Here is a 24028-nt window from a genome sequence, read left to right as displayed (position 1 = left end):
CAGTCTGCAGCTGTTGAGCAGCCTCCATGTCATCAAATTTGCTGCATTTTCCAGTCTGCAGTTGTTGACCAGCCTCCATACTACTCGATGAAGGTATGTATGATTCTTTCTTGTCACATGTTGCACATAAATCTAATGATGTTGTAAGGCCGTCGAGACTTCCATCAAGTATAGGTTCCCTGCTGGAGAAAGAGATCTGAAGTATGTCCCTTTCTTTCAAACTCTTCCATCTACTCTGGTGCAAGATACACAAGTTCTTCTTTTGTCCCTTCTTCCTTTTTTACTTCTTCTTTACAACACTTTGGCAAAGATCATGAAAAAGATAGAGTTCAATATATTGATCATGGAAAAGGTCCTTTTGAAGATCAATTTTTGTATATTAACACACATGGAGGGGATTATAAGAAAAAGTCTTGTAACTCTTCTTCTACTTTTTTTTCTTTGATTTATGCTTCTCAAAGTCAAAATGAGTTTGGTGTTTCATCTTTGATGCATTCCGCTTCATCTTCATTTCAATTTTCATCATTAAATCAACAAAATCAATTTAATGCATCTACATCCACATCATTTACACCCCAATTTCAAAGCCCACACCTCCCATCCACTTCTTCTTCTACATTACCATTACCATTCACACCATTTACTTTTTCCTTTCACGCACTACATAGCACATTGGGGGTTTCTTCAAATATAGACACAACCTTTAAAATCTCTACGCCTTTTCTGTGTGGTGGTCATGCATCTTTGGAGGAGGCTAAGCTTCCACCTTACGCACCTTTGGAATATTCACAGCATGGGTACCTTCCTCTACTTACCCAAGTGTGGAGCAGTTGATACCATAGTTTGCCACCATAGCAATTCCTAGTAGACCATATCATTACACCATTGTGCCTCCACTGACAATTAGCAAGGTTTGAGAGTCACCATGCATTCTTCACAGACACCTGTGGATCCCTCTCGTTCTATTCCTACTGCCTACTGATCCTGTTCCCTTTCTTGTCCCTACTATCCTCCTTATCCTTCTATCTAAACACCTCACAATTCTTCATCCTCATCAACTAAGCATGCTTTTACTCATAAGACTCGTTTGAATAACAAGTCTAGCTATACCACTTGGTCAAACTTCATGAGACTTGTACTTGATTCTTAGAACTTGTGGGACCTTGTCCAAGGGCTAGAACCCCTACTAGACCCACATCTTGTTCCACTAGAGATGGTCTTATCTTGGTACATAGAAAATGCTTCCACTATAGTCAAGTTGATGCAAGGTCTCCTACCTAAATTTCACTCACAGTTACAACACTTTGACCTAGCATCAAAGCACTGGGAATACGTAACTGACCACTATGCCGTACAAGATAGAACCCATTATATAAACCTCGAGCATGAGCTTCAAAATTACAAAATCATTGAGCAAGATGACCTTAAGGTCAAGCAGATTAGCTTGTTCCTAAGCAAGCCGCCTAGAAAGTACTGTTGTTTTATATAGCAAATGATCTCTTAGCCTACCATACCTATATTCTATGAATTTAAGTGCCAGCTACCGCATTACACTCAGCTATTCAACCAATTTCATAGCACGTCCTCCGTAGGGGGGCTTTCATTGTCTCTTCTCAAAAGGAAAAACAAGGGAAAGACAAGAAAAATCAAGATCAAAATCAAAATTAAAATCAAGCTGATGAGTCACAAGGAAACTGTGAGTCGTCCTTAAAACCCAAATGGCAAAATGTTTCAAGAAAAATAGATGTTGCCAACACTGTCAAAAGGATGGTTATTTTGACGAGGAGTGTCTGTGAAAGACAAGAGGCACACAATCCAAACAAAAGACTTAGACCCCTACCCCTTAGTCGGGTAACCCCTAGTATGGGAGATAGGGTGGTGGCAATCAAAATCACAAGCAATGGTGAGGTCAAACCCACGCTGCCACCGATCAACAATCACAACCAGTATTGTTCTCAACTTAACAAGTCATGTTTGACCGGTCTACGAGACATAATCATCACATTGTCTACATGGACACATGAGAGGTTACAAACTTAGACCACATTCACCAGTTACCTTCAAACAAGGTGAGCGCAAAGGCCGCGACTTTTTCCAACCAAGCATATCTTCTCTTGTTTAGATTGTGAAAAGTGGAGCCACCCATCATGACCCCTATCTAGGACATTTTTTTCTCCAAAGTCCCTGCAGTCGGGAATGTCTGGCATGGGAACAACTCCTCGTCCAAGATCCATAGTCTAGGTCACATCAAGCTTGACACTAATGAGGACCAAGATCTTGCTTCACTAGACGATGTATATTGTGTCCGCTAGTTTGGTGTGAACCTTATGTCCATTCAACAACTTTGTCAATTGGGATGAGCAATTTTCTTATTAGGTCCTGTTCTGTAGAAAAAAACCCTATCAACCATGTCATCAAACTAGGTCTAGAAAGCAACTCTCGCATGGAATGTGTACTCCAATCTAGCTTCCTTCACAGCATCAATCTTTGCTCTAGTAATATGTATCCTTTCAACCATCCATTTACATCTTGGTCATCTCTACTCCTCCATCTATAAGGTTCCCAATGATACTGTAGCAGCTCTTTCCTTCTCTAGATGGCTTTGTTTCCTATGTAAAGAAATACCCTAACACAGAAACACAAATAAAAGCATACGACAAAGCATAAACTCAACATAGAACACAATTAGGTTTAGGGTAGCTCATAAACAATGAATAGACAAAATGAAAAAGTGAATGAGCACTAAATATACAATGCTTATGCAGCAAAAAAACCATGTAGGGAATGAATATTGAACCTTGAACTCTTGTGTCTAGAGGATAGAGGTAGAGGTAATGAGCTAGAGAATGTGTCATACCCCTAACATTTCCCGAATCACAAGGCAGCATCCAAGATGTCAAACAGCAACAAACGAAACTATGGATGATGATAGATCAGTGTTGGACAGTCAAAGGAGAGAGAAAACCAGCAAACACAAGCATTGATGATGATATGACAAGCTAATGGCAGCAAAATGGAGGTTTCATGACGTGGGCAGGTTGATGGTAGTAAAACGCAGGTATGATGATGTGGCAGTCCGTACAACAGCAACAGATCATAAATGCAGGCTGACAGTAGTAAAAACACAGGTATGATGATGTGGCAGTCCGTACAGCAGCAACAGATCATAAACGTAGCAGTTCAATAGATCCCTAGTTGTAGACGATGTGGCTTATCAAAAAACATAGTAGAAATCAATGTAGACTGTGCAATGGAGGCTAGAAACAAGTGCCAGATGGATGGAGACAATGTCAAACAGCTTTGGCTGAGATATCCTCCACAAACAGGGTGTGGGCACCAAAGCTAGATCACCTAAAACCTGCAAAAACGAGATTGAGACTGAATGGAGGGCAAAAGCCTATTTATAGAAAGTTTCAAGTCCTCAACAGCCTAGAATCTCTCCCCTTTTGAACTCTCTCAAACCACTCCCCGTTTTAGAATTTTTATATTAAATAAGCATTCAGTAGGTTTGTCGATTGGGACGAGAAGTTTTCTTTGGCCCTTTTCTATGGAAAAAAACCCTATCAACCCTATCACCAAACTGAGTCTAGAAGGAAGCTCTCACATGGAATATGTACTCCGATCTAGCTTTCTTCACATGGCATCAATCTCTACTCTGGCAATATGTATCCTTTCAATTGGCCGTCCGCATCATGGCCATCTCTCCTCCTTCATCTGTAAGGCTAGCAATAATACTCTGGCAACTCTTTCTTTCTCTAGAAGGCTATGTTTCCTCCTTGTGGCCTTCTCTTTGAAGAAAGAACTAATCTCCTATAGGCTCTCATCCAAGTCATTAGCTTCCCATCCAACTAATAAGGGTCTAGATCTCTAAATTTGTGTGACTCTCTCTCTAAGATCATCCTCACAGAATAAGTGCTATGGAATCCTGACACTAGAGTGGCAGTCCCCCTACTATCTCAAGAAGAAGTATTTGAATCGATGAGTGGTCCGAGAGGGTCGTGCTAGGTATGAAACCTATAAGGCCATCTCTGTCGCAAGCCCAATTATCCACATAAAATCTATCGATCCTAGAGAAAGTCTTGGCTCCTACCGCCCTGTCTCTCCTAAAGTGAGCTTGTGGTCCTGCTAAACTCTGCTATGAACCACTAGTCCTAGTCTCTAATCTTAAATAAAAACTCCTCCCAAGAATCTTGCACTCCTCTCCCAATTATTTTTGTGCATCTGCCTCTCCTGTCCTCAAGGGCCTCCACCATCTTAAAATCACCCCCTACCATCCGATGATTAGTTTGTGCGAGAGACTGGCTAAGGGTAATCTAGAACTATCTCCTGTCTCACTCACCATTTGGAGCGTAAATGACCAACAAACCAATTAGCATCTCCTCCACTCTCATGAAGATCCACATGGCTCTCCCTGCAGCAACCGAAATACCCCATCCCTATACTGACTAAGTCCACTACTCCCCAATGCATATACATACTCTAGCCTATATCTAAGTGGCACTCACAATTGTTGCCCAACAAGTGTGACTCTGACCTGGTAGTAGCTTCTTGCAACATCGAGATATCCTATCTGCCAACAGACGGTGCTCCTATAACATGAGAAAATCAATCAACCCTCCTCCCGGATATCTGTATAAATCCTATCACATGAGGCTTTGGCCCTAACTAAAGTGTCATCTTCCAAAGCCTGATACATTCCATGACAGTATCCTCATGGAGTGTGTTTCAACCTCTTGGACTGGTATGGTTTTGCACCCCATGCTTGCCTTTGCTGCCTCCTGGCATATACCCTATCATGTGTCCTCTCCGCTATCTCTGTTGTGGGGTATAATGGGGGAAAGTCCTCAAAGTAGGCATATGAGTCTTCTAGCTCCTACTGCCTCTCCTGGGCCATCATCGCCTCCCTTGCCTATTGAGTGTCAGATACTTGTGATGGGCTGAACTCTAGAAGCTCAACCTGGTGAGGCAATGGTCTAGGAGATTGTGGTGTATTTGTAGCCTCTTGTTTCTCTCAAGAGGTTGCTGGTGTCACTACCTCTATGGGCTATACCACATCAATTTGCGGTGCTGCCACAGTCTCGGGGTGTGGGACCTCTAGCTCCAAGGCATCCATGGGAGTGTCTATGGGAGCAATAGAGTGTTGCAGTAGCTCCATACGGGCTAACATTCTAGGTCCCTGATCACTCTCCACTGTCCCTTCGTTCGTTGCTTCGGATCTAGGCCATCTTGCCCCTACCACTTGTCAACGTGCTCTTGCTAACATTGTCTCCTCCTCTATCTAGTCTTGTGTCGTGTCTGGTGCTCTACCTCAATCCTCCTCCGCAATTGAGGTCTACCACCCCCCTCATCCCTGGAGAAGGTCTCACATCAGCATAGTTGCCAAGAAACTCATTTCATAAGGTTAGAAAACTCATTTCATCTTGGGCGTTTTAGAAACCTGTGAAACACGGATTTTAAATTTCCAAAAAAACCCTACCCTAAAAAATGTATTTGACCTTTTGAAATCAACATTGATTCATGTGAAACACTGACAAGGACATTGACATTGATTGCAAGAATTTTTCTTAAGTTTTTGTTGTCTATGATGCATGTATATATTGATGCTTCTTCTATAATTAAAGCTAATATTGCCATGGATAATGAACCATGATGCATGTATATATTGATGCTATGTTGAATCTTCATTTGCATTGTATAGGATCATGAATTATGACAAATTATATTATATGAGTCATAGTGTATACATATAAAGTCTCAAGATAGTTTTCTTTCATCTCGAATGAAACTCATTTCTAATATTTTAAGAAACTTGTATGAAACCTATGAAACTATGGACATCAGTATGTCCTAGGGCATTCCACTGCAAGATGTCCAATCATACTACGAGCAAAGCATTGACCAAGGACTTAGGGAGGCCAATATAAGAGACAGGTTGAATGCGAAAGCCCCTTAGAATGGAGGGAGTCCTTATAGTCCGAGGAAGGGAGTGTAGAGACTTTGTAGGCACTCTCACTCGGAATGATGGGTATCTGCATGGGCCTTCCAAGTTTGCATTGGCAAAAGTCCTATCCCTCTATATGATGTGGCTGAAAGCACGGCCAATCTCGGAAAGGTATGGCATGAAATACTCATCAAGGCCAGAAAAAGAGGGGGTTGATGGTTGTGCCATCTCCAAATGATGAGTAGTCCCGATCCTCTATCCAACTATCAAAGTTTTTAGCAAGATTGTTAGCTTGTGTGAGAATCTATGCATGCCTATCAAGGCTAGGCACATTATCATTATTTTAGGCATTACGATAATGATTTATTTGTGGCATTTGTAGCATCTATGGCATTTTATGCCAGTCAGCCAACAATAAATGCTGGTCGACCAGCAGTTGTTTATGACCTATTTTCTGCCTATTTATTGTGGGGCTCCTCCTCCTCAGTCATCATTATTCTTCAAGTGCACTCCCCGTTGGAGAGATGAGCTGGTGCTAGTGCCCACATAGCCAATGACTCACTGTTGTATGCAGTTGTCTCGTGTTTGGTAAATGGATTCCATTTCCCGAGCATCGTTTTGAGTTCTCTTCTTTGCAGTGTTCTCTCTTTCTTCTTTTCTGTCTTGTATTTAGCAGTTTATTTCCGCACTTGTCTATATTTCCATTGCTACACCACTTCTGACATGGTATCAAATTGTAGAATCTAGATTTTTGTTGGTGATTTTTCTGCTGATTTCAAGCCTTCACCTTCTTTGCTGATCAAGAGACGATTTGTTTGCTGCCTTCCCTTTTGCATTTGCTGCATTTAATGCAGCATCAGCTAACATCAGCCCTAATAGGACCTATGTTGTTGTCTGTATTTTTTACCCAGATTTTCTGCGTTTTCGACATTTGACACCTCTCAATTGCTAGGCACCATCTTCTAATTTTCTCTTGCAGGTTTTGGAACTGGCAGCATTGTGTTTTTTTGATCAGCCTGTGAATACTGCATATGGGCTCTCTTACTAAGCAATCTTTGTTGTTTTGGTTGGTTGTCTTCTCTCTTTGTCCACCTTCTATCTTCTCTTCTTAACCTCTCTATATGGTTCCTCCGTGCACTTCTATAGATGACAAGTTACATGGACCTGCTGACTATCTTACATGGAATGTTGTGATGAAAGTCTGGTTTGTGTAGAAGCAAATCCGATACATTGTTTTTGTGCAGCTATTCCCCATCCTCAGCGTCGTATTCCACTTCCCAAAGATTTTGATGAGGACAACCGTGAGGAAGTTGTGCTTATATGGGATTTAAATGATGCACGTTCCTATTCTACTCTTCTTCGATGTATCTTTAAAGTAGTTCTACCGGCGGTTACCTCTTACAGGACATCTCCCAAAGTATGGTTGAAGCTTCATTTGTTGTATGAGACACCTTCCACCATGGGTGTAGTGACTCTCTATGGCCAGCTTCAACACATGAAGTTCAATCCTAAGGACACTATTCAATCATTTTTGCTCTGTATTACATATATACAAGACCATCTTCGACACATGCAATTTGCCCTTCCAAAGGTACATCTAGCGGGAATGGTATTCTACAAGCTTCCCTCCCCCCCTCCTCGCGTTTGATAGAGTGGCAAATGCTTTGAGGGCACAGACATCATCTACCCTTGTAAGCTTCACGCATATATCCTCAATGCTACTTGAGCATAAGGAATCTTTGCATTTACAGGGGAGGCTTCCATCTCCATCTCATTATGGAGGTTCTAGTGAGACTTTTACTACTTCAGAGAGGGGTGACAAGAAGAAGTTGAAGGCCAATGTTATCACTATGGTAAGATGGGACACTTATAGAAGGACTGCAAGGAGTGAGTAGCCTCACGAAAGAAGAACAAGTGAAATGTCAACTCCTCCGATGAGCCATCCTCTTTCTTAAACTTTGAGTCCAATCCTTCAACCCAAGGAGAAGTCCAAGGCACAGAACGGATCCACTTCTTCAAACCAAGGGAAGGGCTTGATTGCCCCTTCCTCTACTACTTTCTAGTCCACGTAATGTCGTCATCCCTCACGACTCTCTAGTGCCAACAAGCAGCATAAGAGGGCAGTGAGATGGGGCAGTCCAGCCTCATCTATACAAGTATACAAGTGCACAAGTTCCAAAGAGGGACGTCCTTGATGCATCAATTGATGTCTGGCAGGTTCAAACCCTGGAGCTGGGATTGATATCCAAGTTTATGATAGGTTGTTATTTGACAAAGGGCAAGCTTGGCTCCTAGTCTTATACCCACATAAGGGGACACTTTGGTAGCAGGGAATCCATAGTCACATATGTTCAAAGGCATTTTTTAAGGATGATCTTGTATGCTACTGCGAGACATTGATGATGGACATAGAGACATGCTATGGTTCTTCTCTATTTTCAAGAGCTAGTACGATCAACATCGACATCAGGTTCTCTCTGAGGCACCTTGGTGGTGGCTTGATCACCCACTGCTTGGATATCCATGGTTTTACTCTCGTGGTTCTATGTTGTATGGACTATGATGAGTCCTTCTCATTGTATCATTGTATTGTATCAGATCACCCATGATCTAAGAGAGGGTGTTAGCAAGATTGTTAGCTCATGTGTGAGTCTATGCATGCATGTCACGGCTAGGTATATTATCATTATTTTAGGCATTATTGTAGTGATTTATTTGTGGCATTTGTAACCTTTTATGCTAGTCATCCAGCATTTAATGTTGGCTAATCAGCTGTTGTTTATGGCCTATTTTGTGCCTATTTATTGTGGTGCTCCCCTCCTCCTCCTCAATCATCATAAATCTTCAAGTGGACTTCCCATTGGAGAGAGGAGCCGGTGCCAATGACTCACTATTGTATGCAATTGTCTCATGTTTGGTATATGGATTCCATTTCCCGAGCATCCTTTTGAGTTCTCTTCTTCGCATTGTTCTCTCTTTCTTCTCTTCTATCTTGTATTCAGTAGTTTATTTCAGTACTTGTTTATGCTTCCATTGTTGCACCACTTCTAACAAAAGTATGCCACTACGGTCCTAACATCAAGTGCAGTGGTAGCAAGCACTGCCTCCATCTGCTCAAGTGAATTGAATTGGACTTTGAAGCACCCCTTTCCCAAGGGCACTACTCGCACGATCCTAGCTGGGGTGCCAATAAGAGCTTATTGGATGGAGTCCTTAAGACTGTGAGCAGGCGGGCACAATCTCCAACCATTCTACAGGCCAACGATGATGTTTCTAGTACCGTCAATCTGTCCCTAAGTGCTAGCTCTGTGTTCGGAGCGAAGCAGATCATGTGCACTTTTGCTTTCCATCAAGCAACACCCAACAAAGGGGCCCCCTAATGTGGGACAGTGAACAAAGCTTCACCTTTACCTTAGCTACAAGATTATTACAGCAGATCCATTGTGTAGCCATACATCTCAGAACCAAGGCTGTGAGTCAGCCACATCCTTGGAAAATGAGGGTTGAAGCATAGAAGGTGGGACAGGACAACAGTGATGACTACCGGCCTTATTGACAGTGATCGAGATCAGGATTGTACTCAAATCACAGGATTGGTGGTGTTTCCGAGTCCCATGGCCTGTGCAACATTTTGTACAGTACATACATCAAGTTTGAGGGTCATTTCAACCTTGAGAGAGAGCTGCAAGATCTATTTTTCCCTCTAAAAGATGCTTCTGATAATTAATAAATGCCAAAGAGCTACAGAGACTCCCCTCTGAAGATATGAGCATATTTTAGGTGGGCAAGAACCAGTCAGCTCACAATGACCACAAAAGGTACAAGAGAACCTGTCCAAACTATTTCTGTGTTTTGGCCAATTGCACCTGCATACTCTGCAACTCTTACATTATGAAAGGCAAGCAGATAACGTACATTCTAAAAGAAAGAATGGCCAGAACACCATTATATCGAAAAGAAGGCAATCATGTGGGTCCATTAAGGCAATCCTTTGTTCTTGGATTTCAGCTTTACTCTGGGTGCTGTGTGAAGCATAAGATTGTAAACTGTAGTGCCCTTTCTTTTCTTTTCTTTTTTTTAAGAACTAGGAAAAGTGGTGCTTGCCTTGCTTTCATCCTCATTCACACCGTATAAAAGGTTCACAGAGCCATAAGGTATACCTGCAGCCAGTAGCATGACATATGAAAACCAAAAAGAAAACACAAATTTGCATGTCAGCTGATCAATAGAAGCATGATTCCTCTCATCGAGCAATCTTTCATGCAAGCAAGTCTACTGTAACAAGTTGAGACACTCAAACTGTAGGATGAACTGAATAAAATATGTAAGACCTGTTGGAGTCTCAAAGGCAGGTAACAGCCTCTGCCCCAAATCCTTTGCAAGGTGCAGGAGCTTGTCATTGTATGAATCAACCTGCAGTCCCTGAAAGACATGTGCAGTACTTATAAATATGCAAGTATGTGTACATGGATAGAGAATCAAACTGGACAACTTGGAAACCATGGAAAATCCATTTACCATTGCAGAATCTTTTGCAATCAAATGGGCAGATAAAAGTCCCCCAAGTATTCGGATGTTTGTTTCAAAAACAGAAACTGTTTTATTCTGCAAAGAGCAAACAAATGATCAGTTACAACTTCTAGTTCAAACATCCAAAAACAAAAAGGTAACCACAACTTTCTTTAAATTCAACACAGTTTTGCTCAAAAAGACTGATGAGCACTTTCAAAAGAAGAAAGAAAGAAGTCATTTCAACATCTACTGGATCTCTTGATCACATATGGGGACAAGACAAAGTTACATCAGTTCCATTCCGATCCACTTGAAATGTGCTTATAAGCACAAACTAGAGCCGTTAAAAACAGAAATCTAAGATAACCATTTTCAGATATGTCATGGAAATTAAAAATGTCTGCAACACACACACAATGAGTTCAAAACTGATGCAAAATAGGTGCAGTATATCTCTTTTCACAATGGCTCGGGGCCTGATATGCACATACATCAGGCCCTTATTCCTTGAGTAAAATCCAAACTGGACTAGTTTAGGACCTACGGTTCCAAGAACCACACACACAATGAAAGCAAGTTACCCTTGGGAAGGGTTGTGAATGGAATCCTCCTAGGCCCACGCGCACCATAAATGCATAGGCACCCAAGGAGGGATCTCCTTATAAAGACTTGGTTGAACCCTAGGCCCCTAGGAGAGCGAGTGTGAAGAGATTCACTCCAAGAAAAGGCTTATATATTCCTTTTTTGATATACAATTAGACTAGGGAGATTAATTTCACTAAGTAGGCCTAGAACAACTAAGTTATGCCGCACAAGTACTTGGTGGTATCTAGTGTCAGTTGTTGGCCTAGGTCATCCATTTGGCCATAAGTGTCAGTTGGTGACACTAGAGAAGTGGCGTTTAATGGTACCTAACGCGAATCTGATGGTCAAAGATGGCACAAAGACACTCACGAATGGAAGTTGCCTAGCCAATTTAATTATTGGCCAGTTAGATTATTTTTCAAGGCACTGAAATAATTTTTAGATTAATTTTCAGTATTTATAGGCTGAAAATTAATATTTAATTATAAAAAATGCTGGAAAAACCATTTGGGAAGGCTGCCACTTGTCAAAAATGCCCATGCAAGACTAAAAAACGTCTTTAGAGGTTGGGAAGAGGCATTTTTATAAATTCAGCCTGCAAGAGAGAGAGAGGGGAGGTTGCTGGTTTGATTTGCAGCCATTGGAGGACCTTCTCAGGCAGCCAGGGGCAAAAGAGGACCAATCAACAGCAGGAGATAACATCTACAAGCTGTTGAGGCGGGGCAGCAGCAATAAATGACTAATTTTCTTCAATTCTCCGCATCTACATGCTGTTGTGGCAGGGCAACAGCTGCACTTGACTGATTTTCAATCATTCTTCGCGACAACAAAACTCTGAATTTTCTCTCTCTACAGCTTTCCCTCTCATCTCCCAGCCGTTTCATAGCCTTGCTTCGAAGATCTTAACATTTGGACCCTTGGAGGCTGAGAAATTACAAATTTCTCTGCTGTAAACCCTAATTTACAGTAGAAATTAGGGTTTAGCAGCAGCCTTGGGAAGCGTGCCAAAAATTGGAAGCTCCAAGACTTGGATTCAACAAGGCTGAAGGTGAATTTCAGCTGAATTCAGGTGGAGGACTAGCCAGCCATTGAATTTGGGGCATTTCCATCGTCTATGAAGTGGGTGAAGGCCAATTGAGTGCCGAACCAAGGGGCAAAATAAATTGAAGACTTGCTGGTCACTTTGGACAGCAAGGGGAGTTGAAATACCAAAAGAGATTGAGAGAATCCCATTGTAAATCAACTTTTTCTTCAATAAAGCTAAAGAAATACCGAAAGGGGCGCCAATTTAGGGGCCAATCCGGTATGCATTGTCCAAGATTAGTAGGTAAATTTGTATTTTCAAATTTGCATTTATTGTTTGTTGTTGTGATTAAGTTGTTGGTTACAGAGCTCACCCTATAGAATACCATCGGAGATGACATGGTGAATCACTGAAAGAAATGAAAATAGGAATACTCACATTCAAATTTCACACTCAACTTAGAACCTAGAACGCAAAGTAGAAAAGACAAATGAATATGCACAATGAAGTGTTAATCGTTTATGTGATACAATTGAGTGATATGCAGTCAATGATTGGACCCCATGTGAGTCAATGTGCATAAGTGTGAAAAATAATGAGATACCAATGGTAAAACATTTGCATGCCCAAAATAGAGCTTGACCATTTTGGCAGGGAGAGTAGTGGTAGCCAACCAACTTCTTCTAGCTCACTCCATGTTGGGCATTCTCCGCATCATGCATTGGGCATGTGAAGTGCCTTATCACGAACTTTATTTGATCAAGAGGAGATGGGAACCGAGCTAGAGCAAAGGTGGCTTGCTGGGATGTCATCATGCAGCCTAGACCTAGAGGAGATTGGAGATCATAGACCCAAATAGCTAGAGGAAAGCCTTGTTGGCTAAGCTCACAAGCTTACACTTCACAATGATTCAAAGTTGACTTATGCTACTCGATACTAAAATTTGAGTTCGTCCCTTCTATACCCACCCACCACCCCAACCAACAATTCCTTTTCACCCAAGATGTGAGTCAGTTTGCTATCTCTCCCCACTAGACTCACTAGCAGGCCAACATGCAAGTGCTTCACTATGTCACAAGTAGCACATCTCTTGGCATTCAACACCATAGAGACACTACTATATAGGGCTACTTGAATTCAAATCTAGCCTGCAACATCAATCACAAGTGTTCTCATGAAGGATAGTACTTCAAGTATCCTCCATCCTCAGCTCAAGATCCATTCATTGATCCAACCAAAAGCAGCCTGCAATAGTAAGATCATCAATAAAGGCAAGGTATCATGCTTATACATTGCAACCCTAGAGCTTTTGCACATTCCAAGCTCATCAAAGAAGGCAAGACTCCATGCTTGTTATGATGCAACCCTAGAGCTTTTGTACCTTCACCAACTTCTTCAAGATTTTTGGCGATCCCAAGACCCAACCATCACCATTCTACCAACAGCGAGGGTACCAATGCCATTCCCACAATCAAACCATCGATATTTGTAACCTTATCAAGCTAGCAACACTCAAATGAAAGTACGTCCCTTGGTAGGACAATTGCACAAATGTCTTCACTCACGCATTACCTCTCAATCTCGACAACCTTGGAGATCTTCTATATAGATTTGGAGTTGGACGACCATGACTTTAATTTTCTTCAACTAAGAGGGGAATGTCACTTTACTCCTCCTCCATCGAATACAATTTTGTAGCCCCTTGGCTCATTTAAGTTCTTGCTCTTTGATATGTCACTAAGAAGAGGTGTTGAGTTTAGAGATGTCTAGCTCCCTGTTACAACTATTTGGCAAACTATGGCCCCTAGATCCTTTTTTGGTCTTTCAATTGGGCACTTGTTCTTATTAGCCAATCGACCATATTTATGACCAAGTTGACCATATTCACTCCAAATCAAATAGTTTTATTAATTGACCCCTACTTATGGTCAATACCATCACATGTACATTCAATTCTCATTTTCATTGTTTTAGTCTCTTTTCGCATCCACCATCTTGTTGATCTTCTTGTTGTGCACTCCTTTGCATCTATGTTTTCATCAACAATTGCACTAGACCAAGACTACTTGGATGCAAACCACAACATTCATATAGGCATGAATTGCCTTGATCTAGTATGACATCATGGAGTTGTGGAGGAACTACAAAGCCTAACATTAGGCAAGCAAATATTAGAGCCCTCCTCAACCCAATGAAACCAGTCTTCCTCCTCAAATAGAGTGGTAAATAACCTAATTTAGCACTAATTACAGCAACCATAAAATTCATAAAAACTCAAAGTGCACACTTTACCACTTTAATCTTGGACACCAGATACCCTCTTGGCCCCAAAACTGGTGTCCCTTGCTATATTTCTTTATCTTATATTGCAAATGGAAGGAGTACAACTAAGATCCTGTGATCTCCTCCGCTAATCCAAGTGCCTCTTGCTATCAAAACTGACTAGCAAGCCTCCGAACCAATTTGTCCCTTGGTTTGCTTGGGGATTCGCCTTTACCCTGCTCCTTGAAAAACAAATTTAGCCCCTAATTTGAAATTGGTTGGCTGGCCTCTTGAATCTCCCTGAAATCCCTCAATTTCAGCTACTGGAATTCAAGTCCTAGGACCTCAATTCTAAGCATACATGCCAAGGCGGCTGTCAAAACAAGTACTACCCTCCCACGCATCCATTGCATGAGCCACCAATGTTGGAACCCCCTGTCACGGTACGAGTCGCCACAATCATGGAAATTGATAATGAGGACGAGGAAGCCGTAGAACCCGCATACCTCCACATCACGGTCACTACCAAGCAAACATGCACTTTCAATGCCTTGATCGACGAGGGAGCTGACTTCAATGTCTTAACTCACGATCATGGGACCCAACTTGGTAAACCACCACTACACTCCACTAATGTCCAATTAAACCCATATGGGGGCCGCTCATACGCACTTCTCGACAAGTGCAAGACTGTTGTTGCTATCGAGTCTGAGACTGTACCAATGATCTTTTACGTGTTACTAAACACTAAAGACGCAGGCACAGAGACGCTGCTAGGACGAACCTTTAAGAAGTAAACTTACCACAGTGTCGATTATGAGTCACAGCGCATCCATCTCGCCATAGGCAACGTCCGTATTGATACAGCCTTCAGCAAGGGCTACGCGACCCCATTAAAGTCCGCAAGGCCACCAGTAGAAATACTCGCAACCAAGTCTACAAAGGGGGGTAGTGCTCAACCTCATCCACCAAGTCTCACGGGCCGCCGCTCACAACGGCAAAAGCTAAGGCCCAACAACCCGAGTTTCAATGGAGGTCTAAACAACCGCAACCGCCGCCTAGGAGTAGACCCCCATGTCTTCGTAACACAAGAAACTCTAAACCCAAGAGACCAAGACGCAGTTACAGAAATCAAAGCATGTTCAAGCCAAGATGGGTTCCTAAAGCCCTCTTACACGCACAAGGCTACTATGAGGAAAATGCCTAGCTATGGATCCCTGAGGCCAAAACGGCCCACGGCATCACTCAAACGCCACCCTCGCGCTTAATCACCCCAATCCCCGTAGAACCTCGGAACCAAAAGCCGTAGCGATCCCCAAACCCGCCTCCTACCAGCTCACCCACGCATAAGCTTAGAGGAGTTGAGCAAGACTATCGGCCCAAACCCCAAACAACGTTATCCCCTTTAACCCCTGCTAATGCCAATAAGACTTGCCCAATCCAATCCGAGTGTAGCATCCCATCCGTAGCAACCACTACTTTGACGCTTATCCACGAGACTCAACCACCACTTCATGGGCAACTACCACCATCTACCCGTCGAGCTTACTAGCCCCATCAAACCCCAACCACCTGCGAGCCTTAAACCATCTTGCGAGCGGAAATCATTCTTAACTCTAGCCGCAAACCTAACCGAAGACACAAGGGATGACGTTATTGCTTGTCTTCGACGCTTAGATGCCACATTCATGTCACTGGCTCTAAGTTATGACCGCTTGGACTTAGGCCTGCTGCAAGAGCCTTTGGCGACGGAAGTTCGCACGATGCCTTATTCTTGGGAAACATTCGAATTCGCATTTGTCAAAACACCCCACTCAGTTGCCAAGTTGCTACGCACTAAGATATCAAGAGAACAAGCCATCAAACAACACCTCATTGCGTCTTACGATAAGCGTGTGACTTCTTCCATCACTGACAAAGAAGTCAAGGAGTTGAAAGAGTTAGCTGATACCGACTCCCCATTTTTACAAAGCTGGTACACTCTGCGATTGCAGTGGGAACTCGAAGTATGTCAAATCATGACCAACGTTGAGCAGCGTTGCATAGTCAAGACATCGGAGTATGACACAACCTATGTCGCACCCACCTCATATAGAGTAAACCACTCTTTGTGGCCGACCCATGGAAGAGCACGTCAAGGGACACCCATATCTCGATCATCTCTTGACCGAGGAAGAGCTCCACATCGCTAGCCGCATCAATTCCGGCAATTTCCTAACAGATGTCCTCACTTACATCACACACGTAAGTACCCGATCCTTCGCTCTGGACCCCAAGGCTCAGTTGGAATATAGCCCAAAATTCTATACTTGGCTCATGCGCAAGTAACCCTTATATCCAAACGCTGAATGCCCTTGATCTCCTAACCTTCGATCCTAGAAAGGATTCTTCTCAATCTGGAAGGGGAGAGGTTACGAGGGTAGGGTGAAGGTGAATCAAATTAAAACCAATCAAGATCAAGTAAATGCAATAAACACATAAGAAACTGGTGATGTAGGAGAAATGTCGCAAAAACTTTTTTTCTTAAAACAAAAAGTCTGAAGGAAAGAATCTGTATCGGATCTTAATGCTTTCATTCAACAAACATAAAATCTTTCTTTTCAGTAAATTATTGTATATATATTAATGATAGCACTAATGAGAGGTATGGCTCATGACAGGAATGAGAGATGTCGCAACAAGACCGTGCCCACCAACTCCCCTTCACGGAGGAAGAGAGAGCGCAGTACGGCATCAGCTTGGAAAATCGAGCTTACAGTCAGCTAAAATTCCACAGCATTCACAACCTTGAGAAGATGGTGGCCAAGGAGCAGGCGGCAAGGAGAATAGTGGAACAGTGCAACCTCCATAAGTACCTAGAGAAGTTTGCACAGGAATCTGACCACACGAAGTATGTAGAGTTCTTGAGAATGTACAACTCCGACCGAGAATGCGGAATGATGACGGTGGGAAGGGGGGACAATGCCCGACAAGTGCAGGTACCACTAAACCAGGCCTTGGTGGAGAAAGCACCGGGGCTGGAACCTAGGGTGGAGAAAAACGTAAGAGGAATGTGTATGCCTTGCTAAAGATGAATAGGGAAGAAGTCTTGACAAACGACAACATCAGCTTACAAGACATCCCCAATGCTGAGATTCGCATACAGGCAAAGTTGGTGCATGCCCTTTTCTCCAGCCAACGCTACAATTCCCTCATGCGCCGGATCAGTGTACCTGTGCCGGAGAATGTGGCAGCCCACACCCTGGACGAGGTGGATTGGAATGGCTATGTGCGCAAAACAATAGACCAAGTGGCCAAAGCACTAGCCCTGGGCAACAAACAGGCAGGTGGAGAATCTCTCGCATCTAAGAATATAGAGAGGAAGAAGCCTTTCTCGAAAGCCTCCTTCATCGGGTATGGAAGCATACTGACGGCCATCATCCAAGAGACTGTGAAAGAGGCCCAACAGGGAAGCAAAGGAGCAGAGGAGACCCCAAACAGATCGTTGATCCATCAAAAGGAGGAGCAATCGAGCGACCGAACAGAAACCGAGACAGAGAAGGAGGAGCAGGAGGCTCAATCCGGACAAAGAAAAACAAAGGAGTTCGTTGGGAAGGCAACTTAAAAGAAGAAACAAAAGGCGGGCAAGAAAACGGAAGAAGAAGATCTGGAAAGAGCAAAAAAGAAATCCTTGAGAGAGGTGACGAAGTGGAAAAAGAAAGAGAAGGAAGAAGCTAAAAGGTTGGCCGAGGAAGCAAGGAAAATAGAAGAAGAGAGAGAAAGAAGAGTTATGGAAGAGGAGATAGAGTTAAGAAGACAGGAGGAGTAAGACATGGCCGAAGCAATTCACCGGTCTATAGAACAACAAAGCCAACTCGATGGCCTAGGGACCTTAAGTCCGCCTAGGGAAGATAGACCCGGCTCAAGCGCACAAGTACCTGAAGCCATGCCATCCATGGTCATCGAGGGCAAGGGTAAGGCCCCCATCCGTCCCATTCCGGCCCCCTTGGTACCCACCAGCGAAGCCACCATTGCCACCAGGAAGGAATGGGGAGGCCACAGCCATCGGGCACAAAAGGCCAAGTACAAATGTTGAATCCAAACAAGAGCCAAAACGCCAAAAAATGGAAGCCTCGACCACCCCAATCCCCGCCACTATGACGCCACACGTAAATCGTGACGAATACGTCGATGAATTGCTCTCGCAATTAGAAAGGGCAAGGGAGGAAAGGAGGATCGCAGTGGCGAGTTGGAGGCAAAAAGGGAAGCGGTAGCAGCCTTCCAACTCGAAAAGACAAAGCAAATGGCTACGCAACAAAAGGAAATTCTCGATCTAAAGAGGGAACTAAAGACCAAAGAAGAAAAAGAGCAAAGCTGGCGGCGACAACTCATAGATGAAAATCAAGAGCTCGAGAAGATGCAAAAAGAATATAACCTGCCGATCATGCAGCACGAGGATCTAGCAGCAAAAATAGGGCAGATCGAACAGGGCATGAAGGAGTTTACCGCAAGGGAGGAAAGGAGAAAGGGAGAAGAGGAGCACCACCACCGAGAAATGGAAACACTGATCGAAAGGCTGAGCCTCGAAAGAGAAGAGCAGGAGCGAATGAGCAAAGAGTTCGAAGATCAGCAGTGGAGGCTCACAGCCTTGGTGCAAAGACAGGGAGAAGGCATGGAAGAAATGAAAAAGAGGGCTCGAGAGTGGTGCAGGTACGACTTCAACGGGAATCCAATAAGTCGATCCACCCACACGTTTGGATTCCGTTACAACATCAGGAGTCACCTCACGTACGGCTGGTCGTAGAACAGACAATGGATTTCTATTTGTCTCTCACCTAATTTTCCTCATAGCCTGATAAAGAATCCCAGCATCTGCTCATACAATCTAACCAAAGACAGGGCCATTCTCATGGTTATTGTACCAGCCGTTATTAAAAGATCCGCATTGTCAAAATGAGCAAAGAGTGAAGACCTTGGCGCATCGCCTTGCTCTGGTGGAGAAAGAGAAAATCCTAGCAGAAGGCAAAGCAGAGGCACCCCAAGTGGCCTTCCACACTCAACAACGAATCTTCCTGAACACCTTGATGGATGCCACTCATGAGGAGGAAGGGGAGTCCTTGGAGGTAGTAAAAAAAAAACTAAGCATAGCGCGCAGAGCCCTATGAGCAGGGCTACACATGCCCTCCCAACCCATTACAGTGAGGCTAAGCCCGAGGGAACAACGTAGGTATCTGCTATCGGCCGGTCTAAACTCCCAAGAAATTGATGCCCTAGGGTTCGTAAAAGGGATGCAACAGCAAGAGCGCCCAAGGAGAGACAGAACTGCACATCGACCTAGGCGGATTCGAAGAAGAAGTGGTTCCACAACCCCCTTCACCCCATCTTGAAGGGCAAGGGCAGCCAGCAAACATGTCTGCGGAGAGGAAAACCACCCTGAGGGAGAAGAGAAAGAAACTGGTGGAAGAAGCCAGACAAAGATTAAGAGCTAACCCTATGGCCCAGCCCTCTGTACCCCTCCCGCCATGCCCAAATGACATGCCTCCCAGTTTTCATGCGGAGCTCATACTCTGGGAGAGACAGGAACAAGAAAAGCAGCCCTTCACCTTTAGCTTTCTCATCCCCAATGCCCTGCGCAGAGTCCTTCCCACTAAAATAGTGGGCGAGGTGATCGACGTCGGAAGCCGACTAAGCCAACAATGGCTGAAGGAAAGAGAGAAGAATCCCACCCTCTGGGGCACGGAGAATGCGGAATACTGGCAGAATAAAGTTTTTGAAGTGCCTCAGTCCGTGCCCAGATACGAGTGCCAACCACTGTGGCGAAGGTGCATCTGCGACGACAACGTATTCGCATGGATAGCCTTCTATAACATTCTCCCTTCGGAGAGGAACGACCCTACCTACATGGCATACCCTCGACGAATAGGAGTAGACTTCGATGCAAACTCCCATGGCCGTTATGACTTCCCTGTAATATACAACCCCTGTACCACCACTTTAGCCCAGACCCTCACCTTCACCTCTGACAGCTTAGATGCCACCATGACACGCTTTATCACTAATTTCTCCTCCTGCCCAGATCCCACCTTCATCACCACAACTATCTTAGGCTCCTAAAAATCCTACTTAGGCAAGACCCCACCCCAGCCGAACGCGGCCTTCCCCCGCTCTTTTTTTATCCTAACGCAATCGATAGCTGCGTGATGTCCCGCCTGATGATGTGAGCCAGCCTCCTCCCTTCTTTCTGCCTCGCTGTTCTTGAAGACATGAGCGACAGCCAGTTCACTCGCTGCAGCCATCCTTTCCTCTCCACCACTCCTCTCCAGGTTCGCTTGAACCTTAAGAATTTCATGCAGAGCTGGAGATTTTTAAGCCATTCCATTAGATCTCCTTCACCACCCCCTCCTGAGGACAAGGACTAACAATTCCTTACTACTAAACCCAAAAAAAAAAAAAAGGATCCGCACGCAGGTCGCGGCACATGGCTCACAATCCCTCCACCTAGAGATCCTTAAGTTAAGCGCATCTGGTGACCTCGGTCGGCTAGCCCTGTTGCTAATCTCCTAGTCCTTTTTTGCCCCCACTTCACGCTTAGGGCACCCCAAGGGCAGGACACACCTAGGGAGGTAACACTCGCCTATGGTTAGACCTGTCACCCTACGCTTTACTTACCGCATCTCCCTACCACACGCACGGGGTCCTCAAGTGTGAGACATCACCTAGGCCAACCTGTGGTTAGACCCAGCTCCCCGTTCCACCAGCACGAGCACAAGGCATCCCACAGTAAAGCAGACACTCCCCTTAGGTAGAGCACCGCACTTTCTCCTTTCAGATACTGTAAGATGTGCCAAACCATCAACTTCAAAGGCCCCATCATCCACTTGACATCATTGCCCGTACTTCCAAGACAGCCCAGCCCACATATGGCCCTACCATCGCCTGATCAACAACTTGCCAACTGCCTACCCTTCCCCGACAAACAACTCGACGTGCCATGGGACTGGCACCTGTCTCGGCGGGGGGTAATGTTAACCTCAAATCAAAATGGAGGAAAAATGAAGGAAAAAGTGGAAAAAGAGTAAAGGCGTAGAGGCAGCCTCTAAAGCTAAACTGAGGCAAAAAGAGCAATTTTAAAGGAAAGGAGCCTCAAAAACTCTAAAAACTCTTAAAAAAGAGTGCCAGGCTCCCTCCTGTGCCACTTGTAAAAGAATAGACGGGTATAGACTTAGGGCATGAAGCAAGAAGAGGAAAGTAGAAAAAGGGACCTTGCCACAATGGCCGATCATGTAAAAAGGGATGGGCGCCCATGGGGGTTTTAGGGTTCGCATATATAAAGTTCAAAAAGTGAATGGAAGCTCATTCTTTGGTGTAAGGCTAACAAGAGTCCTCTCTTCTTCTCTTCTTCTTTTCATCTTGCTTGTGTGTGTACTCTTGAGGGAGGGAGTGTGAGAGTGTGAGGGAGTGAGTGAGTGTGTGGGAGTGAGGGATCAAGAGAGTAAAGCTCTTCACCATCTCCTCTTCTCTCTTCTTCTCTCTTCTCTTCTCTTGTCTCACGCACGGCTATGGTGGATGGAGTTTGGAGATGGAGGAGGCTTGAGGATGCTTGATTTAGTATCTAGGATCGTGAAGCTACCAGCTTGCATGAGGGAGGAGGCAACTCATTTCAGCATCAAGGTAAGCTCACTACACCCCGAGAGAATCAACGGCGCGTCGGCTAGGTAAGAGATAGCCATGAGAGCTCGCTTGGAAAGCAATAGGCGGTCCATGGGTCTTGGCGGTTGAGCAAAAGCTCCCACACTCTTCCATGAAAGGACAGCTATCCCCTCATCCTGCTGCCCTCTGTCAAGAGCCAGACGGCCCCCGTCCTGTACAGTGAAGAAGGTCCCAGGTGGAGTGCCGCCCACTCTATTTGCCACCTGTAGAGGGATGCCTACTGGTGAAAATCTAGCGGCTCATATCTCCCCGAGCTCTATTGGCTCTCGTATCAAGGAAGCAAGCCACTCCTGAGATATTGCTGCATCTATCTCTCTTCTCCTCAACTCCACTCCTCTCTGGCAGCCTGATACTCGCTACAGCACCCCCTTGTCCACCATTCTATACACCTCCTACCATGTCCTGATGGTACCAACCGGGCCAACCTCCCAACCAGCCCACTGGATGTGGGGGCGCTCGCCAATCTATTCCCCTTCCCGATCTCCAACCTAGGGGTTCCAAATCAATGGCTGACAGTCTATCTCCTCCTGGCAGCCTCGAGGGCTCTGGATTAGGGCCTTACGGAGGCCCTGCCACACGTGGAGCAAGCTGCATAGGAAAGGTAATCTAGGGGGGGTGATATGGGCTAACGTGAAAATCCATCTCAGGGACGGCCTCCACTCACCGCCAAGCCTCAATCTACAATCCTGAAGACCCTCCTGCAATAGGACCTTCCAGGTCTGGCATCCCGATGTGAGGCTGCGAACAACTAGCTTCCCCAAGAGGGCCATACTCTGATACTCTGGGTCTATGATCCCAAGCCCTCCCTCTGACCGATGCTGTATGATGGTTGCCACACTACCTTGGCCCTCGAATCCCTAGAGCCATCTGACCCAGACTAAAGAAAATTCCGTACTAGACAGCAAAACTGCAATACGTAGGATGAGAAGCACCAACACGAGGCTATGTACCATGCCGTCACTAGGAGGACCTGATTAACCACCACGGCTTGGCCAGCCAGTGAGAGGCAAGCCGTGCTCCAATAGGTCATCTTTCTCTGAATAGAATCGAGGACTGGAAGAAACTGCTAGGCGGGAGTAATGTCGAGTCCCACCTGGAACCCTAGGTACCAGACGGTCTGCCCTCTGCTCACCCATCTAAATCCCAGGTGGACGCCCCACTCCATGCTAGGGTCCGGGTCTGTGAGAAAACCAACCGACTTTCGCCAGTTGATTTTCGCTCCCGCTGCAAAACAAAACACCTCAAGAGCCAGTCTCACTCTCTCCAGCATCAACTCATTGTCCTCTATGTAGAGTGTGGTATCATTTGCATACTCTAAGTCTCTCCTATCTCACTGGAAGTCGGAGGCCGCGTAATCCACTCACACGTGACCTGAGTAAGTGAGACATCGCCTCTGCAAAGAGTAGGAATAGGTACGGGGCCAAGGGGCAACCCTGCCGGACCGCTCCAGCTGAAACTCCTCCTCTCGCTTACCACCTATGAGAACCCTGTTGGTGGCCGATCTATAAAGTGCGGAGACCCCGCGAATCCAAGTCTGGGGGAAACCCAACCTCACCATGGTGCCCTCTAGGAAATCCCAATCCACCCTGTCATAAGCTTTCTCAAAATCCAAGAGTAGTACGGCCAGTCTCTGCCCACTGTGCTAAGCCCACTCTGTCGCCTCAAAGAAGGTGAATACATTGTCTAGGATGCTCCTATCCTGGGCAAAGCCTGTCTGTGTGTCATGGATGATGTCTGGAAGCACGGGCTTTAGTCGCCTACCAATCATCTTTGCCAGTGCCTTATAGACCACTAACAATAAGGTGATTAGTCTCCACTGGGAAAGCTCCAACCGGTCTCCCCCTTTGGGGAGAAGACTAATAAGGCCTGCCGAAAGACCCCCTGGTATCTGTCCTGAAGTGAAAATCTCCTGGAAGGCCATCAGTAGGGGGTCCTTCACCACTTCCCAGTAGGTAGTGAAGAAGGCCTTAGAGAGGCCATCCTCTCCCGGGCATTTCTGCCCGTCCTATGTATGG

The 24028-nt window shown here is 44.9% G+C and overlaps 1 protein-coding gene across 6 annotated transcripts in view; it reads right to left on the bottom strand.

The window, feature by feature from the left end:
• Nucleotides 1-24028, bottom strand: part of LOC148042102 (Glycosyl hydrolase family 47 protein) — a 170689-nt gene that overhangs the window by 79939 nt on the left and 66722 nt on the right. For all 6 annotated transcript variants that reach the window (XR_015691954.1, XR_015691953.1, XR_015691955.1 and 3 more), the window contains 3 exons: nucleotides 10460-10546; nucleotides 10273-10363; nucleotides 10046-10101 (listed from right to left, as the gene is read on the bottom strand). Coding sequence is in view for 3 of the 6 variants with exons in the window: in XM_087685546.1 (XP_087541672.1) it covers nucleotides 10046-10101; nucleotides 10273-10363; nucleotides 10460-10546 (234 nt within the window). In the remaining 3 variants the exon portion in view is untranslated. The remainder of the gene's footprint in view (nucleotides 1-10045; nucleotides 10102-10272; nucleotides 10364-10459; nucleotides 10547-24028) is intronic.

This window comes from Lygodium microphyllum, chromosome 1 (assembly GCF_053477565.2).
Source record: "Lygodium microphyllum isolate KBCC chromosome 1, Lygodium_microphyllum_v1.1.10, whole genome shotgun sequence".
Lineage (NCBI taxonomy): Eukaryota > Viridiplantae > Streptophyta > Polypodiopsida > Schizaeales > Lygodiaceae > Lygodium > Lygodium microphyllum.
The sequence above is the reverse complement of the archived record's forward strand: the minus strand, read 5'-3'. Positions and strand labels throughout refer to the sequence as shown.